This window comes from Coenobita brevimanus, chromosome 61 (assembly GCF_032717465.1).
Source record: "Coenobita brevimanus isolate Jiangsu-jjx chromosome 61, ASM3271746v2, whole genome shotgun sequence".
Taxonomy (NCBI): Eukaryota; Metazoa; Arthropoda; class Malacostraca; order Decapoda; family Coenobitidae; genus Coenobita; species Coenobita brevimanus.
In genome coordinates this window covers 22581258-22604377 of record NC_137014.1, presented here as the reverse complement: position 1 = coordinate 22604377, position 23120 = coordinate 22581258, and the positions used below count along the sequence as shown (strand labels likewise).

The window sequence follows — 23120 nt, the reverse complement described above, 5'->3', positions numbered from 1 at the left end:
TATGCGCTTTCTGAGTGCTTTCTAGTTAACATTTGTGTTTAACGGTTTTCATTTTTATGTTTCTCCTCCTCCATTCTCTCTAATATTCATTTGTATTTCCCTTGTTCCCTCATCCCACTCCACCTCTCACAAAACTTCCCACTTTCTCCATCTTTGTATTCGTTTGTTCTTCTCTTTTTTCCTGATCATCCCCTCCGTATTTCATTCTTCTTTTTGTCACATTCTCTGCTTCCTCACCCCCCCCCCTCTTCTTTTTTTTGTTCTCATCTGAATTCCTTTTTAATGTTTCTCTTCATTTCCTCTATTCATTTGTTTTTTTTTTTACTTCTTTTCATTCTCATTCGGCCTTTCCTCACCGTTCCCAATCACAGCTCTAATATCCTTTTGTGCTCATTTGAATTCCTGTCTCCTCTCAACCCTTCACTTCTCGTCCCTGCCACAACCCTTTATATTCTTTTTCACTGTTTCTTCCCCTGTGCATATTATAATCTCTCTTTGTATTCCTTTGTTCTCTCATGGTCTCATTTCTCCTCTCCTCATCTTTCACTTTCCTATGTAGTCCTTTGTCTTCTTTTCTCTCTTTCCTTTGCTCTCTCTCCTTCCGTCCACTCTCTGACTTTCCTCTAGTTATACTTCGTACTTCCCCTCTCGCCCTGTTTACTACCTTTTGTATTTTTTTTTTCTCTGTCTGTCTGTCTGTCTTTCTGTCTGTCTGTCTGTCTGTCTGTCTCTCTCTCTCTCTCTCTCTCTCTCTCTCTCTCTCTCTCTCTCTCTCTCTCTCTCTCTCTCTCTCTCTCTCTCTCTCTCTCACACACACACACACACACACACACACACACACATACAACATAAGCTACATTTTCTTTAACTTGTCTTCATCAGCCTTCTCTCTCTCTCTCCTTCCCTCCATCAATTTGCTATGCCCCCTCTCTACTCACACCCGTGTAACTATCCACTCAGGTGATGGACGAGAGGTGGGATCGTGACGTGAAGGAATATGGTGCTATCAACATCACCGGATTCCGCATAGTGGACACATCCACACCCTTCGTTCAAAACTTCCTCGCCACATGGTCAACACTCGATCCAAAGCTATTCCCGGGAGCTGGCGACGGATACATCTCGGTGAGTACCCCAGATGCAAGTGTTATTATGTCCCTGCCTCAGCCTGACCTAAACCCTAAGCCGTTTAGTCAGCAGTACAGTTGGTGACCTGGGTGTAAAACTGATTTTTGCATAACATACTATATAAGAAGATTGTCATTTAAATCAAACTGGTATGTCATCCTTAACATCCCTCACGCATTTGACAGGCATTATTCTTAAGTCTTCTTCTTGACCTGATACTGCTGTCTCTCCATGATGAAAATTAAAATTTCCATGTTTGTTCTTTGTACCTAACACTGCTTTTTTATTCATCCTTTTTCCTGCCTGTTTTTGTGTGGTTCTAACCCTCAGCTGTGAGTTTTTTTTTTTTTTTTTTTTTTTTTTCATTTTCAGCAATTTGATGATTTTTTATTAAAGCCACTTGTGTAACACCCAATTTCCATCAGCTTTCCAAAAGTGTGGGTAGGGCACTATTTGCTTTGATAATATCCAAGATGAGTGCAGTTTTCGTACATATCTTGTTGCTATTTGCCTTTTGATTCTGCAGTACAGTGGCGACTTCCGAAAAGAAAAACAAAATGTGTCACCTATGACTTTTCCAATAGCTTTCCAACATTTTGCAGAACAGGACAAAATAAACAGAGACACTTGCCTCATCTCAGACACACAAGAACTGGTTCAGTTCTGGCTTTGATACTTTCTCCTGCGAGCAGATGGGATTGTGGTAGCATCTTTCCCTTCTCTTATCCCCACCTGGCACCACTCCCACACTCCTCCACAGCTGTATCTGATCAGTCAGAAGTGACCAGTTCTTGTGTCCCTGGGATAAACCAGTCTCTGTTCCTTTTATCCGCACCTGTATGTTGCATCATGGCAGCTTCAACAAATTATGAGATAACCAGGATTTGATGTTCCCTACTGCGCTTTTTTTTTTTTTTTTTTTTTTTCAGTAATATTCTGAACATTTTAGGAAAATTCACTTGATTAACCCATATTACTTTTTTCAAAGGCTTTCCAATCCTTTGAAAGTTGACCTTGCTGAAGCTGCCCTAATAGTTTCCGAAAGGACACAGTATCGATGCTGACGGTATATGACACTTTTCTTAGTTTAATGGTGATAATTGCTACCACGAAAACTCACTTATATACAATGCATATTACTTTTTTCAAAGACTTACAGCGATGAGCGTAATTCGGCGTAGTTTGAAATATCTCTTGAAATAACATTGCTTTGGTGCTTTGCTCTGCCACAACACTGCTACCTGTTTAATCCATTTGTGGCCAGGGTTCCCTGTGCACGAAGCATTTCGCTGGACGAGTACTAAGCGTGACCGCCCTCCGCCTATCGGCTCATAGGGCCGTACTTTAAAAACTAAACACCAGTATTGACGAAAGAGAGCGTCTGACTATCCTGATTTTCGGTACCATAAATAAATTTGGTGTTCACACCAGGCGATCCTCACCTGGTTATGGCGTAAAATAGTACCGGACTGTGACAGGAGGTCTGAGGAGGATAAACGCCACAAGAGACCCCCCCCCTCCCCCTCTTTCCATAAAACAAATTTAAATATTCATAAATTCGATAACCGATTTTTCCATTTATAAGCACTGAATATTTCAGGAATAAAATTTTCCTTAGCAGGCTAAATTATATGAGAAATACAAGGCTGTTCATAAAATTTTACAAGACTAAACCTTTCCGGAACGAATACTAGTAAACAAAAACTTCCATGGTGTCATCGTGGCGCATAATATTGGAGTTAGGATATTAAATTATGCTTCCTAGTTTATTTCAGAATGCATGTGTACTTTTTCAATAGATTTTTGAAACGGCAACTGTGTGAAAGTTTGTGTGTTAGCCAGCTCAATGCTGTAGTTAGCACATTTGAGGGCAAACCAGTAAGCTTCTGCCTCTAACCCAGCAACATCCATGTCTGACAATTCTTGCCTATGAAAAAACATGAAATAAAACGTGTAAGAAGTGCATATACAATATTATATTACATGGCGAAAATTACACATATCAGAGTTGGGTCAGCGTTGGTGAATGGTTAGTTAGGTTTGTATTTTTCACTATACTCGGTTTCACGGAGTCTGACGCACTGATTTTGCCAGCCGAGGACAGGTGGATATGGGAACACTGCGCGATGTACTCAAGCGGTGATTGGTGGATTTCCGTTGTGTTTGAACGTGCTCCAAATTGACTTGGAATATACAGATATAAGTTAAAGCAATGATATCTTTAATGATAAATATGTGCCTTCTGAATACTAGAGATAAACCTGAACGACATTGATAACAAAACTAAGTAAAGTCGCGACTGGATGCATACGAACACAGTTAGGACTGTGGCGGGAATTCAGACGTTCATAGCAAGGTGGTTCCGAGGTCCTGAGAAGGCACTCCATGTTTTTCCCACCGCTATTACACAATGTCACACACAGTCTGCAGTCTACACCATGCCATTCATTACCTCATCTACTAATATACAACCTTACCCTAGATACGCTTAGCTTCTAATAATTATGATTTGTGTGAGCACACACACACACACACACACACACACACACACACACACACACACACACACCTCACTGGGGTCAATACATGCTATTCTCATACATACACATTTTCATTACCTTCATAGGTAACAGTAGCTTTAAAAATCTGCATTTGTTTGTATTCCCAGTCAGATTCAATAAAATTATTTCTGACATGAATAAGTTTGGCGTTTGATTTTCGCTGACATTTTCGTATCATAAGAGACAGACGGACACCCTATCCCTGGTCACCATGCACCCTCTCCTCTGTCCCCTTGACAGACAGCCGGGAAAATAACGAATTACATCACTGTAGAATGAACAGAATTTTTGTTAATGATGGAAGAAAGAAAAGTAAGATAAAAGCAAACCCCATGAGAAAATAACAGTTGAATTCTGCTGCTGTAATAAAACCTAGTGCAGTATGAACGAAATCCAACATAATGAAATGAATGTAAACAAATAAATCAGTCCCTGACTCTTGTCTGTATGCGTCCAGTCGCGACTTTACTTAGTTCTTGTTATTAATGTCGTTCAGGCTTATCTCTAATAACTTAAAAGGCACAGTTATCATTAAAGATATCATTAATTTATATCTGTATGTTCATGTATCTTACAAATCAATGAGGGCCTTGGTTGGAATACAAAGTCAATTTGGAGCACGTTCAAACAACGGAAATCCACCAATCACCGCCCGAGTACATCGCGCAGTGTTACCAGATCCACCTGTCCTCGGCTGGCAAAATCAGTGCGTCAGACTCCGTGGAACCGAGTATAGCTTTAGTTCTCATACAGTTAAGTTACAGAAATTTGTAATAAAACAGACAAATTTTTCATCATTACCAACAAGTATGTGTAATCACTTGCGGTAAGTTCTTTACTTAAAAATGTGATTCGTTTTTGCACCAAAATAAACTGAGCTGATGTAGTTAAGACAGATACTGTAGGTAAGGTTACCAGAAATGGGCGAATTGGTTTGGATGCTGGCTGAAATGTTTGCCTGTTTTTCTCAATCACTTGGATTTGAGTATAGTTGTGTTGGCTTTTAAGCAAAATTTGTTAGTTAATGCAGATTATTTCATGAGAATTACAAAAAAAGAAAAAAAAATCCTGAGACATATTTCTATCCCAAGAGCTTTTCTTACCCGTAAATAGCTACAGGCCTAAGGAAATGGCCTGTACCATGCATATATAAAATAAAATAAAATAAAAATAGTTAATTGGATAGAAACAACAGTTGTTGTAATGGAGGAGTAGATGGGTTTAGGAAAGGCATGGAATATTGGTTAGGGTGGAAGGATTATACATAAGCATGACAGGTGCAGTAAAGCAAGGACTGACAAACAGGAAGTAATGAGATAAATATTTAGTTAAGGAGAAGAACATCAAATATATGACCAGTTTAGGAGAAAGCTAGGAAAACAGAACAGTAAACAGTATGGAAATGTATAAAACAGAACTAGATGAAAGTACTATAAAGGTGGAATTATTTCTGTGAAAAAAAGAAGGCTTATTTAGCATACTGGGACAGAGAAAGAAATACTGTACCATGTAACTCAGAAAATCATTGGATACAGCTTGAAGGGAAAAATAATGAAGAATGTGAATACCAGAGTAGTATAATTTCTGAGCTAAACTGGAAATTTACAAGTAGTACCTGAAACAGGGAAGGTGACGATAATGTTGAAAAAAAAAAAAACTATAGCTAGATATATAAAAACTGAACGAACAACTGTTCCAGTACAAACATCAGAAAAACCATATTTTCCAATATGGTCTGCTGGTAATGGCTAGACGACAGGTGTGGAAAGAAACTGCTGAAAAAGAATGGAGGAGTGTTACTGCATCAGTCTTGTGTTGCTGCTGCAATGAATGTCACCATTCAATCAGCTTTGTCTATCTATCTATCCATCTATAGCCCGACGCTCTAATCCCGCAAAGGGTGGCCGCAGACAAAATTCCTCCAAGTCGGTCTGTCACCCACCATTTGACGGCCCTCCCCTCAATTCACTCCCCCCTCCCTCATATACATCTCAACTCCATCCCTCCACCAGCTTTGTAAAGAAGTAAATTAGTTTCCCTGTCAAAAATAATTCACCAATAACTCTGTATGTACATCTTGCAATATAAATTTAGGAACACATGATGTACTGTTGCATGAGTAGAGGTGCACATAACATGGATAAACTGCTGTATAATTCATGACTGGTGAGCTGGCCGGAAACAACATGGAAATCTATGAAGTATGCAAAAATACATTCACTTTGCTGCTACGAATTCAAATCTGGAAAATCTCAATAATTATTTCATGCAAGTAACTGCAAAAGTAGGATAAATCATAATTCATTCTTAGTCTATACAGTACACTGTATATTGCTTGTAAATGCATCCTCTTTATGCGTTCTACCATCATTTGTTACCAGTTCTAGCGCAAATATCCTTATTTCCTACATAATAATAGCAGTTTAAAATAGGTTAGCTGTGGTAGGTGGGGGCGCTCACCATCCACTCACTCGATGTAGAGCTGCCCTTTCCTCTCCTCCATCCTTCTTTCCTTCCATCCTCTTCTGTCTTTCTTTCCTTCATTCATTCCTTGTCCTTCTGCCTTAGGGTGACTTATCACTCCTCTTCTGTCTTTCTTTCCTTCATTCTTTCCTCTTCCTTCTGCCTGTGGGTGACTCTACACTGAGTGACAAGCCAAATGGTATCCTGTACACCAGGAAACCATTTACTACGCTGGGTTATAACCATATAACCACATTTTGGCACCTGTTGGTTTAGCGGGTAATTATTGCGCTCCGATCGGATTGAGCCAGTGAAGGTTTATATCCAGTTGGTGGTTGAGGTTGATTGCTCATGTAATGCCACTCAGGGATGAGTGAGGCTGGTCGCTCTCGTCTTAAATGTCGGGACCAACTGCCTATCCCCGGGCTCCTACACTCCTCATGGGGCAATGTAGGATTGGATGATGGATGATGGATAGAATAGGTTAGCGAAATGTCTGGTTCATTAATCAGAACATACATTCAAAATATGCGCGCTTTTAATGTTCATGCAGCGCATTCTCGCCCAATCTAGCGGTTGTCGTGGCATTCAAATGCCAGAACTGGGTTTCGCCAAGACTGACGGTCCAGATTTTTTTTTTATAGTAAGGATGACTGACGTCCAGGCACATCTGGAGACTGAATATATCCGTTGGACCGCTTAAACTCTGTTTTTTTTATAGTACGGCCCATAATCGCGATGCTCACAGGTCCCTACCCCCGGGTTCTCTTCTTTATTATATTTTGAATATGCCCAGTCCCGTCTATTATTGGGTACGCTGGGCGCCAGTGGGTTAATAGTGCTCTTACTCATTTAGTTTGCTCGAACAATATATAATTCACAAGAAAATGTTAAGGTGTAATATGCAAATTAAATCATGAAGGAAGAGGTGCTACAAAGCCTCCTATGCCACTCCTGACCTTACCTAAACCTACCTCACATTCCTTACTTTCCCCAGTCTTCATATTCCCTGCTCTCTCGATCCCTATTGCACCCCCTCTCTCTCTCTCTCTCTCTCTTTTTTTCTCTCTCTAAGTTTACCTGAGGCTTTCGCTGCTTTTCATTTGGGCGCAAAATCCAGTTAGCTGCTATTTCATTTGGGAGCCAGTATACCACTTCATTTGGGCACCAACATATCATAGCTAACCATACCTGACCTAAACTAATCTAACTTAATTTAGGTTAGGTTAGGTTCGGTTTGGTCAGGTTACGTTAGATGAGGATAGGTTAAATTAGGATAGATTAAATTAGGTTAGGTTAGGCTGAGTTGGATTACGTTAGGTTAGGATAGGTTAGGTTAGGTTAGGTTAGGTTACGTTAGGATAGGTTAGGTTAGGCTAGGTTTATTTAGTTTAGGTTAAGTTAGGTTAGGTTTGGTTAGCAACGATATGTTGACTCCCAAAAAGAGTGGTACTGTATACTGGCGCCCAAATGAAATAGCAAACTGGATTTTGTGCCCAAATGAAATGCAGCAGAGGCTTTGCCGCCCCCTACATATTCCCCATCTCCTATTCCACCTCCACTTAACAGACTGTTCAGCTTCATGGCATGATTTAAAAACGTATCTCTGTCCTCACACTCTTTTTTCTCTCTTGCCACAAAAACTTCCTTCCCTTCTCATCGGCCTCTTTCCTCAATTTCCCTCACCTCCTGACTTTCCTTCCATCCACCTAATCAGCCCCCACATAATGAACTTCCCCTTTATGATCTGCTCTAAGAGCCTGTTTCTCCTCTCTTACTCCATAGACATCTTTCATCTTCCTTATCTCTCAGTTATATCCACACCTCCCCAATCCTCCAAAATTTCTCTCTCCATCCCCCACCCCCAACTTCTTTTAAATACCCAGTCCTCCCTTTCCGGCCGCACTTAACGAACTGTTCCCCATTATGGCGTGATGTGCATAAAAGCGACAATGTAGTGACCCGGGTATTCCTCTGAGATGGGCCGCCCCGCCCCACAAGTTACCCTAAGTAGCTTCACGAATGGCCATGATTATGCTTTCACCACCCCGTATTAAAGCCACGCCACCACTCCGCACCCCGCATACTCTCTCTCTCTCTCTCTCTCTCTCTCTCCTTTACCTTCTGCAGGCTGAGTTCATGCTTGTTTAGATTACTTTCTTGCAGTTTCATTTCCGTCTGCTTCCTTGTTAACTTCAGACCTGTTATTTCATTTCGGAGCAAAATCCACTTTGTTATTAATTTATTTTGGCGCCAGTGTATAACCTCTTTTGGGCGCCAACTTATCGTTACCAACCTAACCTAACCAAATCTGAAATACTCATATGTTAGCAAACGATTATTCAAAATGGTGATGACCTGTTCTAGTTGATAGGTAAGAATTTAAGATAACCCATTTTAATTCGGCGTCCACTGCTTTGTTTTAACTTAGCTCCCAAATAATGTGTAATGTGGTGGCCAATTGGTACCGGTATATTATAGTCGCTCAAATGAAATGGCAGTGCGCCCAAACGAAATGCCCCGAGTTTTTTCCTACCCACCCCATTCCTCAGTCTCCACCTTCCTTCCCCCACCATTTGCTTAGGTTCGGTTATTTGGTAGTTGAGATTCGCTTCTTGTTTCGCATTTAGGGCCGTTCTATAAAAACCAGTAGTTCAGCGGTTGAATGGCGATGTTCTGTCGTTAGACGATCCTGAGCGCCAGTTATCCTTACTATATAAAATCTAGACAGTCAGCCATAGCGAAACCCAGTACAGTCGTTTGAATGCCGTGCCATCCGCTGAATAGAGTGAAAATACTTTACATGAGAGGTAATAGAGCGGGGATTTTGAATTTTTCATCTCTTTCATAACCAAAAACATTGTTAACCCATTATAAGCGTTTTTTTTTTTTTTACGTAGAAAATACTCGTATGTATATATACGTTAAAATTGGTAAAAAAATTACTGCAGAACGCATAAAGAGGCTGCATTTACGGGCAAGACAGATTATAATGTATAGCCTAAGCATGCATTATGATCAAGTTTCCTTATGCCATTATTTAGGCGAAATAATTATTGTAAAATAGCTAGAGGAGAGTTTGTACGAGTGAATAGAACGTATTATTCATACTATATAGACTTTGATGGAAGTTTCCTGCCAGCCCACCAATTAGGAACTATATAGCTGTACCCTCAAAAAAAAAGAAAAAAAAAAAGTATCGGCACCCTAGGGTCGGAAATTATGTGAAACGCTTCATCTCTGGTTCAATGGGTAGTGTTGGCGTACCTGTTTAATTCACAATAATGGTTGAGGTGCCACGCAGTACAGTGTTACCCGGACGAATCAAGTTTTATCTGTATAAGATAACAACTCCAATGAAGGATGAAAAGCGACATAACCGTGTTATTTCCCGTAAATCATAGTCCGCGTATTGCCGTATCATAATGTTGTTACTCTTGCCACACCACATACCGCTTTAGCATTCCTAACTAAGCATTCCCTATATGCATTCCACAGTCTGTCCAGATCCATTTCATTCCAATTCAGTAATTCTAACTCGTCCTCTACTTTGATCCTGTATTCATCTGCCATTTCTTTGATCCTCAGCTTCTCAATTTTCAGTCTTTCTCTCTGACTGCTCCTCTCTCTCCTGATCCACCTCACTCCTTTCTGCTTGATCTCGCATACCACAATCATATGATCTGACAGACCTCCACACACACACACACACACACACACACACACACACATATATATATATATATATATATATATATATATATATATATATATATATATATATATATATATATATATATATATATATATATATATATATGTATGTATGTATTCAGTATATGCTATAGTAACAGAATTAGAAAACAATAGTTTGGATGATGTAAGTCTGATTAAGATCCGCAGAAAAGAAGCAAAATAGGTTCAGCTTCAAGACAGTAACCACATATTTATTATAATGAAAGACAAAATGAAAGAGTTAGTGGTGTAAGATTTCTTATTAACAGACATTTTGCAGAGAATATTGTTAAATTCAGCAGTGTATCTGAAAGAGGATGATGATTGTAATTTGACTAGGCAAAAGATACACCCTGAAAGTAATACAAGTATATGCACTGTATTCCCAGAGCTCACATGAAGAAATATAAATATTCTATGACGACATCTTCTAGATTATGCAGTAAGAAAAGATAAGATATACTACACCCATGGGAGACTTCAGTGCAAAAATTGGTATCCTCCTTCTTTCTCTATACTCATTTCAAAGCCAAAGGTGGCTGTTGTGTATATGTAGGCAATGACTTATCTTGCTCTCGTGTTCCTAAACTTGATTCTTCTATATTCTATACTCTATGGTTTTGGTTTTGCTGTAATTCTCTGACTAAATATATCTGTGCTGTTTATTTATCCCCTAATTCTACTATGAAAATATTTTTGACTATCTTACTTCTACGATGGAACACATCCTATCCGTTTCTCCTTTCTCTGAAATCTCCATTCTAGGAGATTTCAGTGTTCACCACCACTTATGGCTCTCCTCTCCTTTCACTGATCCACCTGGTGAATAAGCTTACATCTTTTCTATCCTTAATGACTTAATGCAGCTTGTACAGCACCCTACCCATATCCTTGACTGCCTTGGAGATAGCTTCAACATTCTTGACCTCTTCCTTACAACTAATCCTTCTGCTTATGCTGTTAATATTTCCTCTCCGTTGGGCTCTTCTGATCACAACCTTATTACCTTAACCTGTCCCATCGCTCCAGTACGGCCTCTGGACCCTCCAAAGAAATGTCAGTTGTGGCACTCTGGAGCAGCTGATTGGGAGGCCCTCAGGCAGTACTTCGTTGATTTACCATGGAATAATTATTGCTTCCATGACCAGGAGATGTCGGGTGTGCCTTTCGCATTATGATGGTTATTCTCTCTAGCATGGAAGCATACTCTCATTTCCCATATCCATTGACTAATGCAAAAAAAAAGCCTTGGTTTAATCACGCTTGTTCTAATGCTGTCCACAACAAGAAGAAGGCCTATATCACTTCTTTTTTTATGTTTCTGCCCGGAATTGTGCTAAGTCTGTCCTTCGCTTTCCTAAAAATAATTTCATTCTTACTAAATGCTCTCAGCTCACCGACTTGAATTCTTCTCGCTCCTTCTGGCACCTTGCAAAAAACCTTTCTAACAACTTTACTTCATAATCCTTCCCTCCTCTTTTCTACTCTGATGGTTCTGTAGCTATTTCTTCTATTGATAAAGCACATCTCTTCGCTCAGACTTTCTCCTCCAATTCCACCTTAGACGATTCTGGTGATGTTCCTCCATCACTTCCCCCCTCTGACTTCCTCATGGCTTCCATTAAAATTTCTTCAACTGATGTATTTTCTGCATCACTGGCCTCACTATTAACAAGGCATATGGGCCTGATGGGGTCCATCCTGTTGTCCTAAGATCTGTGATTCTGTGCTTACATCCTGCCTAGATAAACTCTTTTGCCTTTGTCTGTCAACGTGTACCATTGCTACTCGCTGTAAATTTGCTCTAATTCAGCCAGTCCCAAAGAAGGGTGATCATTCCCAACCCTCTAACTATTGCCCAATTGCTTGAACATCCTGTGTTTCAAAAGTTTTTGAGGCTATTCTTAACAAAAAAAAATTTTAAAGCAACTTTCCTGTCACAACTTTCTGATCGTCAGTATGGGTTCCATCAGGCACGTTCCACTGGCAGTCTTCTCCTGCCTTTCAGACTCCTAGTCATCTCGTTCCGGGAGTTTGAAGAAAGCTTTGCCATTGCACTTAAGAAGTTAAGACAAAAATCTTTAATTTCCACACTGCCCTCTTACGGTTTTTATCCTACTATCTGTGCCTTCATGTATTGCTTCATTTCTGGTCATTCTGTAGCTGATAATGTAGACGGCCATTGTTCTTCTCCTAGATCAATCAGTAGTAGCGTTCCTCAGGGATCTGTCCTATCACCAGTTCTCTTCCATTTATTCATAATGGCCTTCTAAGCTCCACACACGATCTTATTCACTCATACTCTGATGATTCCACCCTTCATCATTCCATTCGGTTCCAGCAACGTCCATCTTAGCAGTTACTTCAACAAAAAAGGGATGAGGTTATGGCACACCTAATGTCTGACTTGGCTTGTATCTCTGACTGGGATAAAAGTAATCTTGTTGTTTTTAATGCATCAAAGCCTCAGTTCTTACACCTATCAACCCAACAAAATCTTCCACAGCAGTACCCACTAATGTTTAATAATATCCAGATCAATCCTGCATCGTCCTTAAATATACTTCCGGTTTCATTCTCCCAAGTTTAATCTTGGAAAGATCCTATTACACCTCTTGTAAAATCTACTTCCAAGAGATTAGGTGTTTTAAGCTGACCCCTTTAACTTCTTTACCCCTGCAGAATTGTTGATTTTATACACGGGTTTTATTCGTCCCTGTGTAGAGTACATCTGTCATGTGTGGGGAGGCTCCCCACATACAGCTCTTCTCAACAGAGTGGATTCAAAATCTTTTTGCCTCATCAACTCTCCTCCTCTTTCTGGCTCCCTTCAACCTCTGTTTCTTCGCCACACTGTTGCATCTTTATCTCTTTTTTATCGCTATTTCAATGGTCACTGCTCCTCTGAACTGTCTGCTTGCATCCCTCCACCTCTACAACGGGTGCGTAGCACCCATCTAGAAACAAACACTCATCGCCTTTTCTGTCCAGCTTTCTAATGCACGAGTTAATCATTACTTCCAGTCCTTCATTTATGGAACAGGTCAACTCTGGAACTTTCTCCCTATGTCTGTATTTCCTACTTCCTACGACCTTCAGTCTTTCAAAAACCGTGTGTCCAGGCATCTCGAAATGGACGGATCTTGATTTCTGCTCTCTTTTGTATTTTTTTTTCTTGGAAGGAACGTTTTGCTGGCTCCTGGCCTTTGGTTCCTTCTTCCTTTCATTAAAAAAAAGACTAACATGGAGAAATTCATGCACTAGCCCTTGATATTTCTAAAGCTTTCACAGAGTGTGGCACCATTCCCTGCTGTCCAAGCTCTCTTGTTATGGACTAACTGTCTTTTGTTCCCTTGCTTTCCTCATATCTCATCAACAGAAAGATAAGAACAAAAGTAGATTATGTATATCCCAATTTCAACCCAATTTATCCGGGCGTGCCACAAGCATCAGTTCTGGGTACAACCCTATTCCTAATTCATATTAATGAATTCTTTTCTGTCGCCCATAATCCCATCCATTGATATGCAGATGATTCAACAATTCACAATTCATTCACACTTAAAAACCCATTCACAAAGTTTAATATCTCTAACTCACAACTCAGGACAGCCATCTCCATAAATCAAGACTTATCTAGGATCACTGAATGGAGACAAGATATCCTTGTCTCATTTAATGCTAGTAAAACCAAATATACACAACTTACCAATAGACAGTGCCAGATCCCTGTATTACGTTCAATGCTACTAATATTACTATCTCCAAAAGTATTGCACTTGGTGTTTCACTTAACAGTGCCCTCAGCTGGACCTCTCATGTCAGATCACTTACTAAAACGCGTCAAAGAAACTTGGATTATTGTGCAGAGTTCGTACTGTAGCTTCTTCACTGATGAGCAGTTAGCTATAGTTTTTATATCTTGTGCTCTCTCAGCTAGAATAATGCCCACCTTTGTGGAACGGATGTCGAGAGGTTGCACCAAAACAACTAGACAAAATTCAGAACAAAGCTGTTAGAACAGATACTATCCCTGTTATTACACCATATAACCAAGTCTTGGCGCCTGGTGGTTAAGTGGGTAATTGAGGTGCTCCAATCGGATTGAGCCAGTGAAGGTCTATATCCACGGGGTGGTTGGGTTTATTGCTCACGTAATGCCACTCAGGAATGAGTGAGGCTGGTCACTCTCATCTTAAATGTCAGGACCAACTTGCCTAGCCCCGGGCTCCTACGCCCCTCATGGGGTAACGTAGGATTGGATGATGGATGGATGAATGAATGTCTATTACACATAACCTACCTTCCCTACAAGTAAGAAGGAATCTTGCCTCCTTTGCAATATTTTACAGATACTTTACAATGCTCAGGCGAAGTTGCGTCCATTGTGCCACCTCTCCATGCCTTCCCTGTGCTACACATGCATCTGGTTGTGCTCATGACTGGAATGTCACACTCATATTTTGCAGAACTTCCGCCTATCTGATATCTTTTAATCCCCGAACTGCAACTCTTTAGAACTCTCTTCCCCTGAGTTGTTTCACCACTGACATCAACCTACAGCTGTTCAAGTCCAACCCTTACAGATGCTTTATGATTGGAGGACACCAGTATTCTGATGTATGGATTATTTTCTCTTATTCATTTATTTTTCCTTCCTCTGATCTGTTGTATATAAAAAAGTGGATGAAATGAAGTTTAATGAGATTGATTAATGATTTATGTGGCAGAAGTGTAATAAAATTTAATGGCGTACATTACATTTGCTAAAACTTTCTGAAACATTCGCTGAAATTGCAAAAAGGTAAATTTACTTAGTTGTCCCTCTGTTGGTCCAAACTGTACCCACACTCTTTTAGGGGAATCTATTAGTATTGATGCTTTTTTCGGAGAGTTGGAGCGGAGTATACCGGGTGAGTGATGCACACTGGGCGAGCAGAAGTTCACTTATAAATGTGATGGTTGCTCTCGGAGAGCATGATTTAGATTTACTGAAGAATATGGTATATAATTGGAACTAATGAATGCTGTTCATATTGACTGATCAGTATATATATATATATATATATATATATATATATATATATATATATATATATATATATATATATATATATATATATAGTTAGATAGATAGAGATAGATGATAGATAGATAGATAAATGGATAAATAGATAGATATAGATGATAGATAGATGAATAAATGGATATATATATATATATATATAAATATATAAATATATATATAAATATAAATATATAAATATATATATATAAATATAAATTGTTACATAGCCTATGATTTCATCATCCTTTGTGTAATTTTAACGCACAGTATGCTGCATGTTTGATCACGAGCGTGTTCTGCCTCAGTCCCACCCTTCTACCGTTATAGTAGAGTAAGTCGTCCTTTCTGTTATTCAGTGCGAGATTGTCGACCGTTTGTCCCCATCGCTTCATTTGCGCGTCCTTATTACAAGTTCTATCAGGCTCTGCTGGCCCCTATATAATGAGCTCAGTCTCTGCATCATTGCCACTTAGATCTGCTCCTCATTTTGTTCACATCTCTGTCCTCCCCTGTACAGATATTATTATTGTGAGTGCTCAAGAAGTCTCCAACCATCTAGCAGCTGTGTGTAATTTGAGTATAACTGTTATTGCATTTTTTCCTTGTACTGTATAGCATAAGGTGTTGATTTGTAGGCCTAGTGAGAAGTTTTTGTAATTTATGTAGGATTCATTTTGTAAGTTATTTTTGATAATAGTTTGTATCTGTAATTATTTATCTGGCATTCACTGAGTATTATCTGGTATCTCATTTTATCAGGGCTGACTTAGATAAATTTACTCTTGCTAATTTCGTGTTAATAGAGGCTATTGCAGTTAACCATATATTTAACCTGTTTTTGCCATTACATTATCCTTATGAGTCCTGAATGTTTTATTGTTAGTTTGAGCATTAAACTTTGACTTGTAATTTTACCTAACTCTTTTGTTTTGAACCTGGAACTTTACGGGACAGTAGTGATTTTTAGCATTCTCACTGAAAGTGTACGTTATCTTTCTCTGTTCCGTAACATAAATTTGGCGACCTCATATCAGGATATTCAGGATATTATCATAAGGATATTGTTTGATATTTTGTGACTGTGATATATTCATGATGGCTACTATTTCTACACTTGATGAAGCCAAAGATTTTTTGTCAAATGTGCAAACAGTGTGTGATATAGAAAACAGAACAAAGAATGAACTTAAGCTTGTTGCTCAACAATTGGGAATTGTTGTTCGCTCTCATCATTCTAAAGATCAAATTGTTGACATGATTAATGAAAGCTTGTTTAATGTAACTCCTCCAAATGAGCAAACGCAGATTGAATTAGCTAAGTTACAGCTAGCCCTGCAGGAGGCCCGTGCTAAGGAGGCTGAGTTTCACGCACAAGTTGAACTTGCTAGGATTCAGGCAGACCATGAGTATCGCATGAAACAATGTGGAACTGGATCATCTAGCTCTGATGATTTTGATGTGGCTAAAAATGTTAAACTTGTCCCTCCTTTTAATGAATCTGATTTAACAAAGTATTTTCAGTTGTTTGAGAGGGTAGCTACAGGTTTTAATTGGCCTAAGAAGTATTGGCCAGTACTCCTTCAAACTGTTCTCACCGGTAAAGCTCAAGTAACTTATGCATCTTTGCCTCAGGATCAGTCTGATAATTATGATGTAGTTAAGAGCTTGATTCTTAAGGCCTATGAGCTTGTTCCTGAAGCTTATAGAGTAAAATTTAGGACAACTTATAAGCAAGATAAGCAATCCCATGTTGAGTATGCAAAAATCAAAGAAGATCTGTTAGAGCAGTGGTTAAATTCTAAGAATGTGGATTCTGATTTTGGTAAATTTAAGCAGATGATTTTGCTGGAGGATTTCAAAAGGTGTATTAGTAAAGATGTAAGCCTATATCTTGATGAGAAAAGAATAGATAATTTGTCTGATGCTGCAGTTTTAGCTGATGAGTATGTTCTCACTCACAAGAGATATTTTAGAGGAAAAAGGAAAGCTGAGAGTCAGTACGTTGCCTCTACTCAGAGTACAGGTAACAGGAAAGAGAATAAGGATGATGTTTCTCAGGAAGTTAATACCAGCTTCACCTCTAGATTTCGGAAAAGTAAATGTACTTATTGTAGTAAGCTTGGTCATACTACGGAGAGATGTTTCAGGAGACAGCGTGATGTGAACAAAAAGGAGTCTTTAAATATTCAGTCAATTGGTCTAGTGTCCACTCTTGAGAGTTCCCAGAATTCTTTAACTGAGTTAACTGAACCTGCTTTGAGGGGTAACTTAAATTCTCATGATGGAGCTCCTCTTTTGAGCAGTAACGTGGGTGACACTCTCAAGAGTTCATGTGCTATTTTCCTGTCTGATGGTTTTGTCAGTCCTCTGGACAGTAATGACAGGAAATCAGTTAAAATATATCGTGATACAGGTGCTTGCCAATCCCTTATGCTGACCAGTGTTCTAGGCTCTAATGTTAATTCCTCTGATGAAACTGTAATCTTACAAGGTGTAGGGAATAATTACTTCTCTGTTCCTCTGTGCAGAATGAATTTAGAGTCTGGTTTTGTTAATGGTTCCGTTATGGTTGGGTTGGTTGAGACACTCCCAATGTCAGGTGTAACTTTCTTACTTGGAAATGATATTGGTGGAAGTCAAGTGTGTCCAGCTCCTCAGTTGTCTAGTGAGCCAGTGGCTGCGACCCAGGATTGTGATGTCCCTGATGTGTTCCCTGCATGTGCTGTCACTAGGGCTAAGTCTAAAGTTACTGGTGATTTAGAGGATAATGATGATGATGATGTTATCCTAGCTGACACTTTTCTTGCTAATTTGGACCACTCACCAGATGAGGCAGTACCCCGTAGTGTTGATAATTTGTCTCGTCAAGAGTTGGTTGAGTTGCAGGTTGCTGACCCTGAGTTGAAAGGTCTAGCTAACTCTGCTTACAGTGAAGAAGAGTCAGCCGGTGCTTCTACTTGTTATTATGTAAAGTCAGGAGTACTTATGAGGAAGTGGAGACCCCCAACAGCATCAGCCGACTGTGAATGGGAGGTTGTACATCAAGTTGTCATCCCTCGTGTTTGTAGGCAGGATATCATTCGAGTGGCTCATGATACCAGTTTGGCAGGACACCTTGGAGTGAGGAAGACTGTGGCACGCATTTTGAAACACTTCTACTGGCCAGGTATCTTCAGGGATGTTTTCTGGTATTGTAAGTCTTGTCACACCTGTCAAGTTGTGGGGAAGTGTAATCAGACCGAAAAGGTTGCACCTCTAGTTCCCATTCCTCCTTTTGAGGCGCCTTTCACCCGTGTGTTGGTGGATATTGTGGGCCCTCTTCCTAAGACTTCTTCAGGATTTTCTTATGTGTTGACCATGATTGATATGGCTACTCGTTATCCTGAAGCCATTCCACTTAGAAACATCTCAGCAAAGAACGTGGTTAAGGAAATGCTAGGGTTCTTCACAAAGTTTGGTCTGCCCAAGGAGGTACAGTCAGACCGAGGAAGTAATTTCATGTCGAATGTTTTCAAGCAGTCTCTGAAAGAGTTGGGCATCACCCAGATCACGTCTTCAGCTTACCATCCCCAGACCCAAGGAGCGTTGGAGAGATATCATCAAACACTCAAATCGATGCTCAAGAAATACTGTTTGGAACATCAGAAAGACTGGGATAAAGGTCTTCCATTCGTTGTGTTTGCTGCAAGAGAATCTCCAAATGAATCACTGGGCTTCTCACCTTTTGAACTACTGTTTGGCCATGAAGTAAGAGGACCCCTTAAGTTACTCAAGGAATGCTGGCTGTCGGAGGAAGATGACGTCAACCTGCTGGAGTATGTGATGAAGTTCAAAGAACGGCTGTCCACTGCTTTACAGCTGGCGAGAGAGAATTTAGGAGCTGCTCAGGAGAAGATGAAGACTTGGTATGATAAGAAGTCCAGGTTACGCCACTTTCAGCCAGGAGATCAGGTTTTGATTCTGCTACCAGTTCATGGGCAACCTCTTCAAGCCAAGTTTAGTGGTCCTTATTTCGTGGAGAAGAAACTCAGTGATGTCAACTATGTCATCGCCACACCAGATCGTAGAAAGAGCAAGCAACTATGTCACATCAACATGCTAAAGTTATATCACAGGCGGGACGAAAATAATCCAGTCTGCACTGTAGCTGTTCCACCCGAGTCTGCAAGTGAAGCTCTCCCATGCAGTATGAGCCTGAGTGATAGTTTGGGGAAGAATCCTGATATCATAAATGATCTCCAGACTAAGCTTTCTCATCTACCTCCCAAGGAAAGGCAGGAGTTTTCGGCATTACTGCAGGAGTACCCGCAAGTGTTCCGTGCTACTCCAGGAAGAACCACTGTGTTGATGCATGATGTCGATGTTGGAGACGCAAAGCCAATTAAATTGCCTCCTTACCGTGTGAACCCAGTGAAAGTTCCTCTCATCCAGAAGGAGCTTGACTACCTGTTGGACCACAAGATGATTGAGCCCTGTCAGAGCGAGTGGAGTTCTCCTGTCACTCTAGTCCCTAAGCCAGGTGGGTCACAGAGGCTTTGCATTGACTACAGACGTGTTAATCAGATAACCAAAACAGACACTTACCCTCTCCCTCGCGTGGAAGATTGCATAGACAAGATCGGAAAGGCTAGGTACATAAGTAAGTTTGATTTGTTAAAGGGATACTGGCAAGTACCTATGACTGAACGTGCTAGGGAGATCTCATGTTTTGTAACACTAGGAAAGGCTTTTTGCATGTTCTGTAATGCCGTATGGTATCAAGAATGCACCAGCCACATTTCAGAAGCTCATGAATGTTGTAACAGAGGGTTTGGCAGGGTGTGTTGTTTATATTGATGATGTATTAATCTTCAGTGACAACTGGAAAGATCACCTATGCCATGTCAGTAAATTTCTTGACCGTTTAGTTCATGCTAATCTTGTAGCTAATTTATCAAAGTGTGAGTTTGGTCAAGCTAAAGTTCAGTACCTTGGGTATGTAATTGGTGATGGACATGTTGCACCACCAGGAGCTAAGGTTCAGGTTATAAGTGATCTTCCCAGACCTAAAAGTAGGAAAGAGCTACAAAGATTTTTGGGAATGGTAGGTTATTACAGGAGATTTGTTCTTAACTTTTCTATTCTTGTATCACCACTTACAGACCTACTGAAAAAGGGAGTTAAATTTGTCTGGACCGATAACTGTGAATCCTCTTTCAACAAACTTAAAGCTATTCTATTAAGTCAGCCAGTGCTCGCTACTCCAAATTTTGCTAAGCCTTTTAAGATGGCTGTTGATGCAAGTGATACTGGAGCTGGGGCTGTTTTGCTGCAAGAGGATGATCAGGGTATTGAACATCCTGTATCTTATTACAGTAAGAAGTTCACTCCACCTCAAAAGAACTACTCCACTATTGAGAAAGAGCTTTTGGCCTTGATTTTGGGTTTACAGCATTTTTCATTTTATTTGTGTTCTGGTTTTGACCCCATAGTCATTTATACCGATCATAACCCACTGAAATTCCTTAGTAAGTTTAAAGATAAAAATCAGAGATTGACAAGATGGAGTCTATTTCTTCAGGAGTATTCATTAGACATACAACATGTCAAGGGGAAAGAAAATGTTATTGCAGATTGCTTATCTAGACTTTAGACAGATTGTTTTAGAGTAATAAGAAATTTCCTTTGTAAATTTCTTTTTTTGTGGGGAGGTGTTACATAGCCTATGATTTCATCATCCTTTGTGTAATTTTAACGCACAGTATGCTGCATGTTTGATCACGAGCGTGTTCTGCCTCAGTCCCACCCTTCTACCGTTATAGTAGAGTAAGTCGTCCTTTCTGTTATTCAGTGCGGGATTGTCGACCGTTTGTCCCCATCGCTTCATTTGCGCGTCCTTATTACAAGTTGTATCAGGCTCTGCTGGCCCCTATATAATGAGCTCAGTCTCTGCATCATTGCCACTTAGATCTGCTCCTCATTTTGTTCACATCTCTGTCCTCCCCTGTACAGATATTATTATTGTGAGTGCTCAAGAAGTCTCCAACCATCTAGCAGCTGTGTGTAATTTGAGTATAACTGTTATTGCATTTTTTCCTTGTACTGTATAGCATAAGGTGTTGATTTGTAGGCCTAGTGAGAAGTTTTTGTAATTTATGTAGGATTCATTTTGTAAGTTATTTTTGATAATAGTTTGTATCTGTAATTATTTATCTGGCATTCACTGAGTATTATCTGGTATCTCATTTTATCAGGGCTGACTTAGATAAATTTACTCTTGCTAATTTCGTGTTAATAGAGGCTATTGCAGTTAACCATATATTTAACCTGTTTTTGCCATTACATTATCCTTATGAGTCCTGAATGTTTTATTGTTAGTTTGAGCATTAAACTTTGACTTGTAATTTTACCTCTTTTGTTTTGAACCTGGAACTTTACGGGACAGTAGTGATTTTTAGCATTCTCACTGAAAGTGTACGTTATCTTTCTCTGTTCTGTAACAATATATATATATATATATATATAATATATATATATATATATATATATATATATATATATATATATATATATATATTTATATGTATATATATATATATATATATATATATATATATATATATATATATATATATATACTGTATATACATATATATATATATATATATATATATATATATATATATATATATATATCAATTATCTGTTGTCAGAATATCCAGCCCAATGCAATATCTGATGCTGTCGGTTCGGCTCTATTAAAGGAATATCCAGCAAAATTATGTAACGTCCGCGCCTAAATGGGAAGTAACCAGCGGTTCTCTGCAGTATCAGGATGCGAGGCTTATCAACTGGCTCATTTGCAGTAGTGAACCAGCGCCCGGGGAAACCCTGCAACACACCAGCCAATGAGAATGCCCGCAACACGCCAGCCAGTCAGAATCCGTTGTAGGAGCTGCCCTCTGCCCACCGAGCCTACTATCACTCTTTCAGTCTTTCGTGGATCTCTTTCAGTAAAGATGTATATATGTGTTCTATGTGCTGCGCTCTTGTGACTATGCAGTGGCAAAACCCAAGTGCTAACACTTACTCAGTGGCCTCCCATGCCTTGCTTGTTGTTGCAAAGCTTGTGGCCTCCCAGCGATTCGTGTCCTAGTTCTCTATTGTGATTCTGAAATTACTGTACACGTAATTACTGCCACTACACCTCACGGGATTAAGTGCACTGAACTGTACTGAACTGTAAACCTCAACTCTTCACTGATGCCAACACTAGGTGAGTACATACAGTAATACACTATCATCTATGTACTGTAGCCTATTATTGTACTGTAATAATGCTGTATTGTATTTTATGCTTAACTTTCATCTTTTACTCATGGGAAAGTTTTTAAGATAGAGGGTAGAGAAAAGCAAGCCGAATAAATCCACTGAAAAAAGGCGTGCTCTCCATTGGTGGAGTTTTTAGTACCCATACAGTTTTCTACCTAACGAACCAAACAAACCGATTCTAACTACCAACGAGTTTGCAGTATCTTACAGTATCTTGGCAGGTCCACTCTGTTAAATCATCCGCTCTCGTCAGTTCAATGCATAGCGTTTGTAGTAGCAACAACTCGGCCCCAGTCACCGAGATAGTGAAACCTGGTTTCACATCTCCCTAGACATCTCTTCCCTCGCTGCTTACCTGACGACTTTGAGCCACTTCTGACTCTTGCTGAGTCGCACCACGTCCTGCTGAAGAAGAGCCTCTCTCCTTCTTGACAGTCACGGCCAGCCGGTAGTGTCCCTCATCGTAGTACGACGCCGAACCTTGAAGGGGTGCCGCAGGGCACTTCCATGAAGGGGGAACCATTGGGGCCTGGTTATAGGAGGCGGTGAAGGCGGATTTTTCTGTTAGGACTAGGGTTAGGTTACACCTTCACGGGGCAGTGACGGGGCCTCCTTCGACGCCCTTCAGAGGGCGGGGAGACTCCCCCCTGTCATTGTAGGGACTTTTTTGGCCGAAATCTTCCACCATCCGCTCCGTCTTATATACAGTATAGTTTACTCAAACTTGGTTGGGTCTTTCTGCTGAGCTGATTTGTATAGCAGATTAGCTCTGCTGACTGCCCTAATCTTGTTGCTCTAAATATCTTTTACGCCTGTGTGGCTTTATTTAATTTACTTTCGCTTGCTTAAGTCTA

The 23120-nt window shown here is 39.9% G+C and overlaps 1 protein-coding gene across 1 annotated transcript in view; it reads left to right on the top strand.

The window, feature by feature from the left end:
• Positions 1-23120, top strand: part of LOC145403705 (glutamate receptor 1-like) — a 1124056-nt gene that overhangs the window by 529452 nt on the left and 571484 nt on the right. Inside the window, exon 6 of the mRNA XM_080275390.1 lies at positions 961-1125. Within this exon, the coding sequence (XP_080131516.1) occupies positions 961-1125 (165 nt within the window). The remainder of the gene's footprint in view (positions 1-960; positions 1126-23120) is intronic.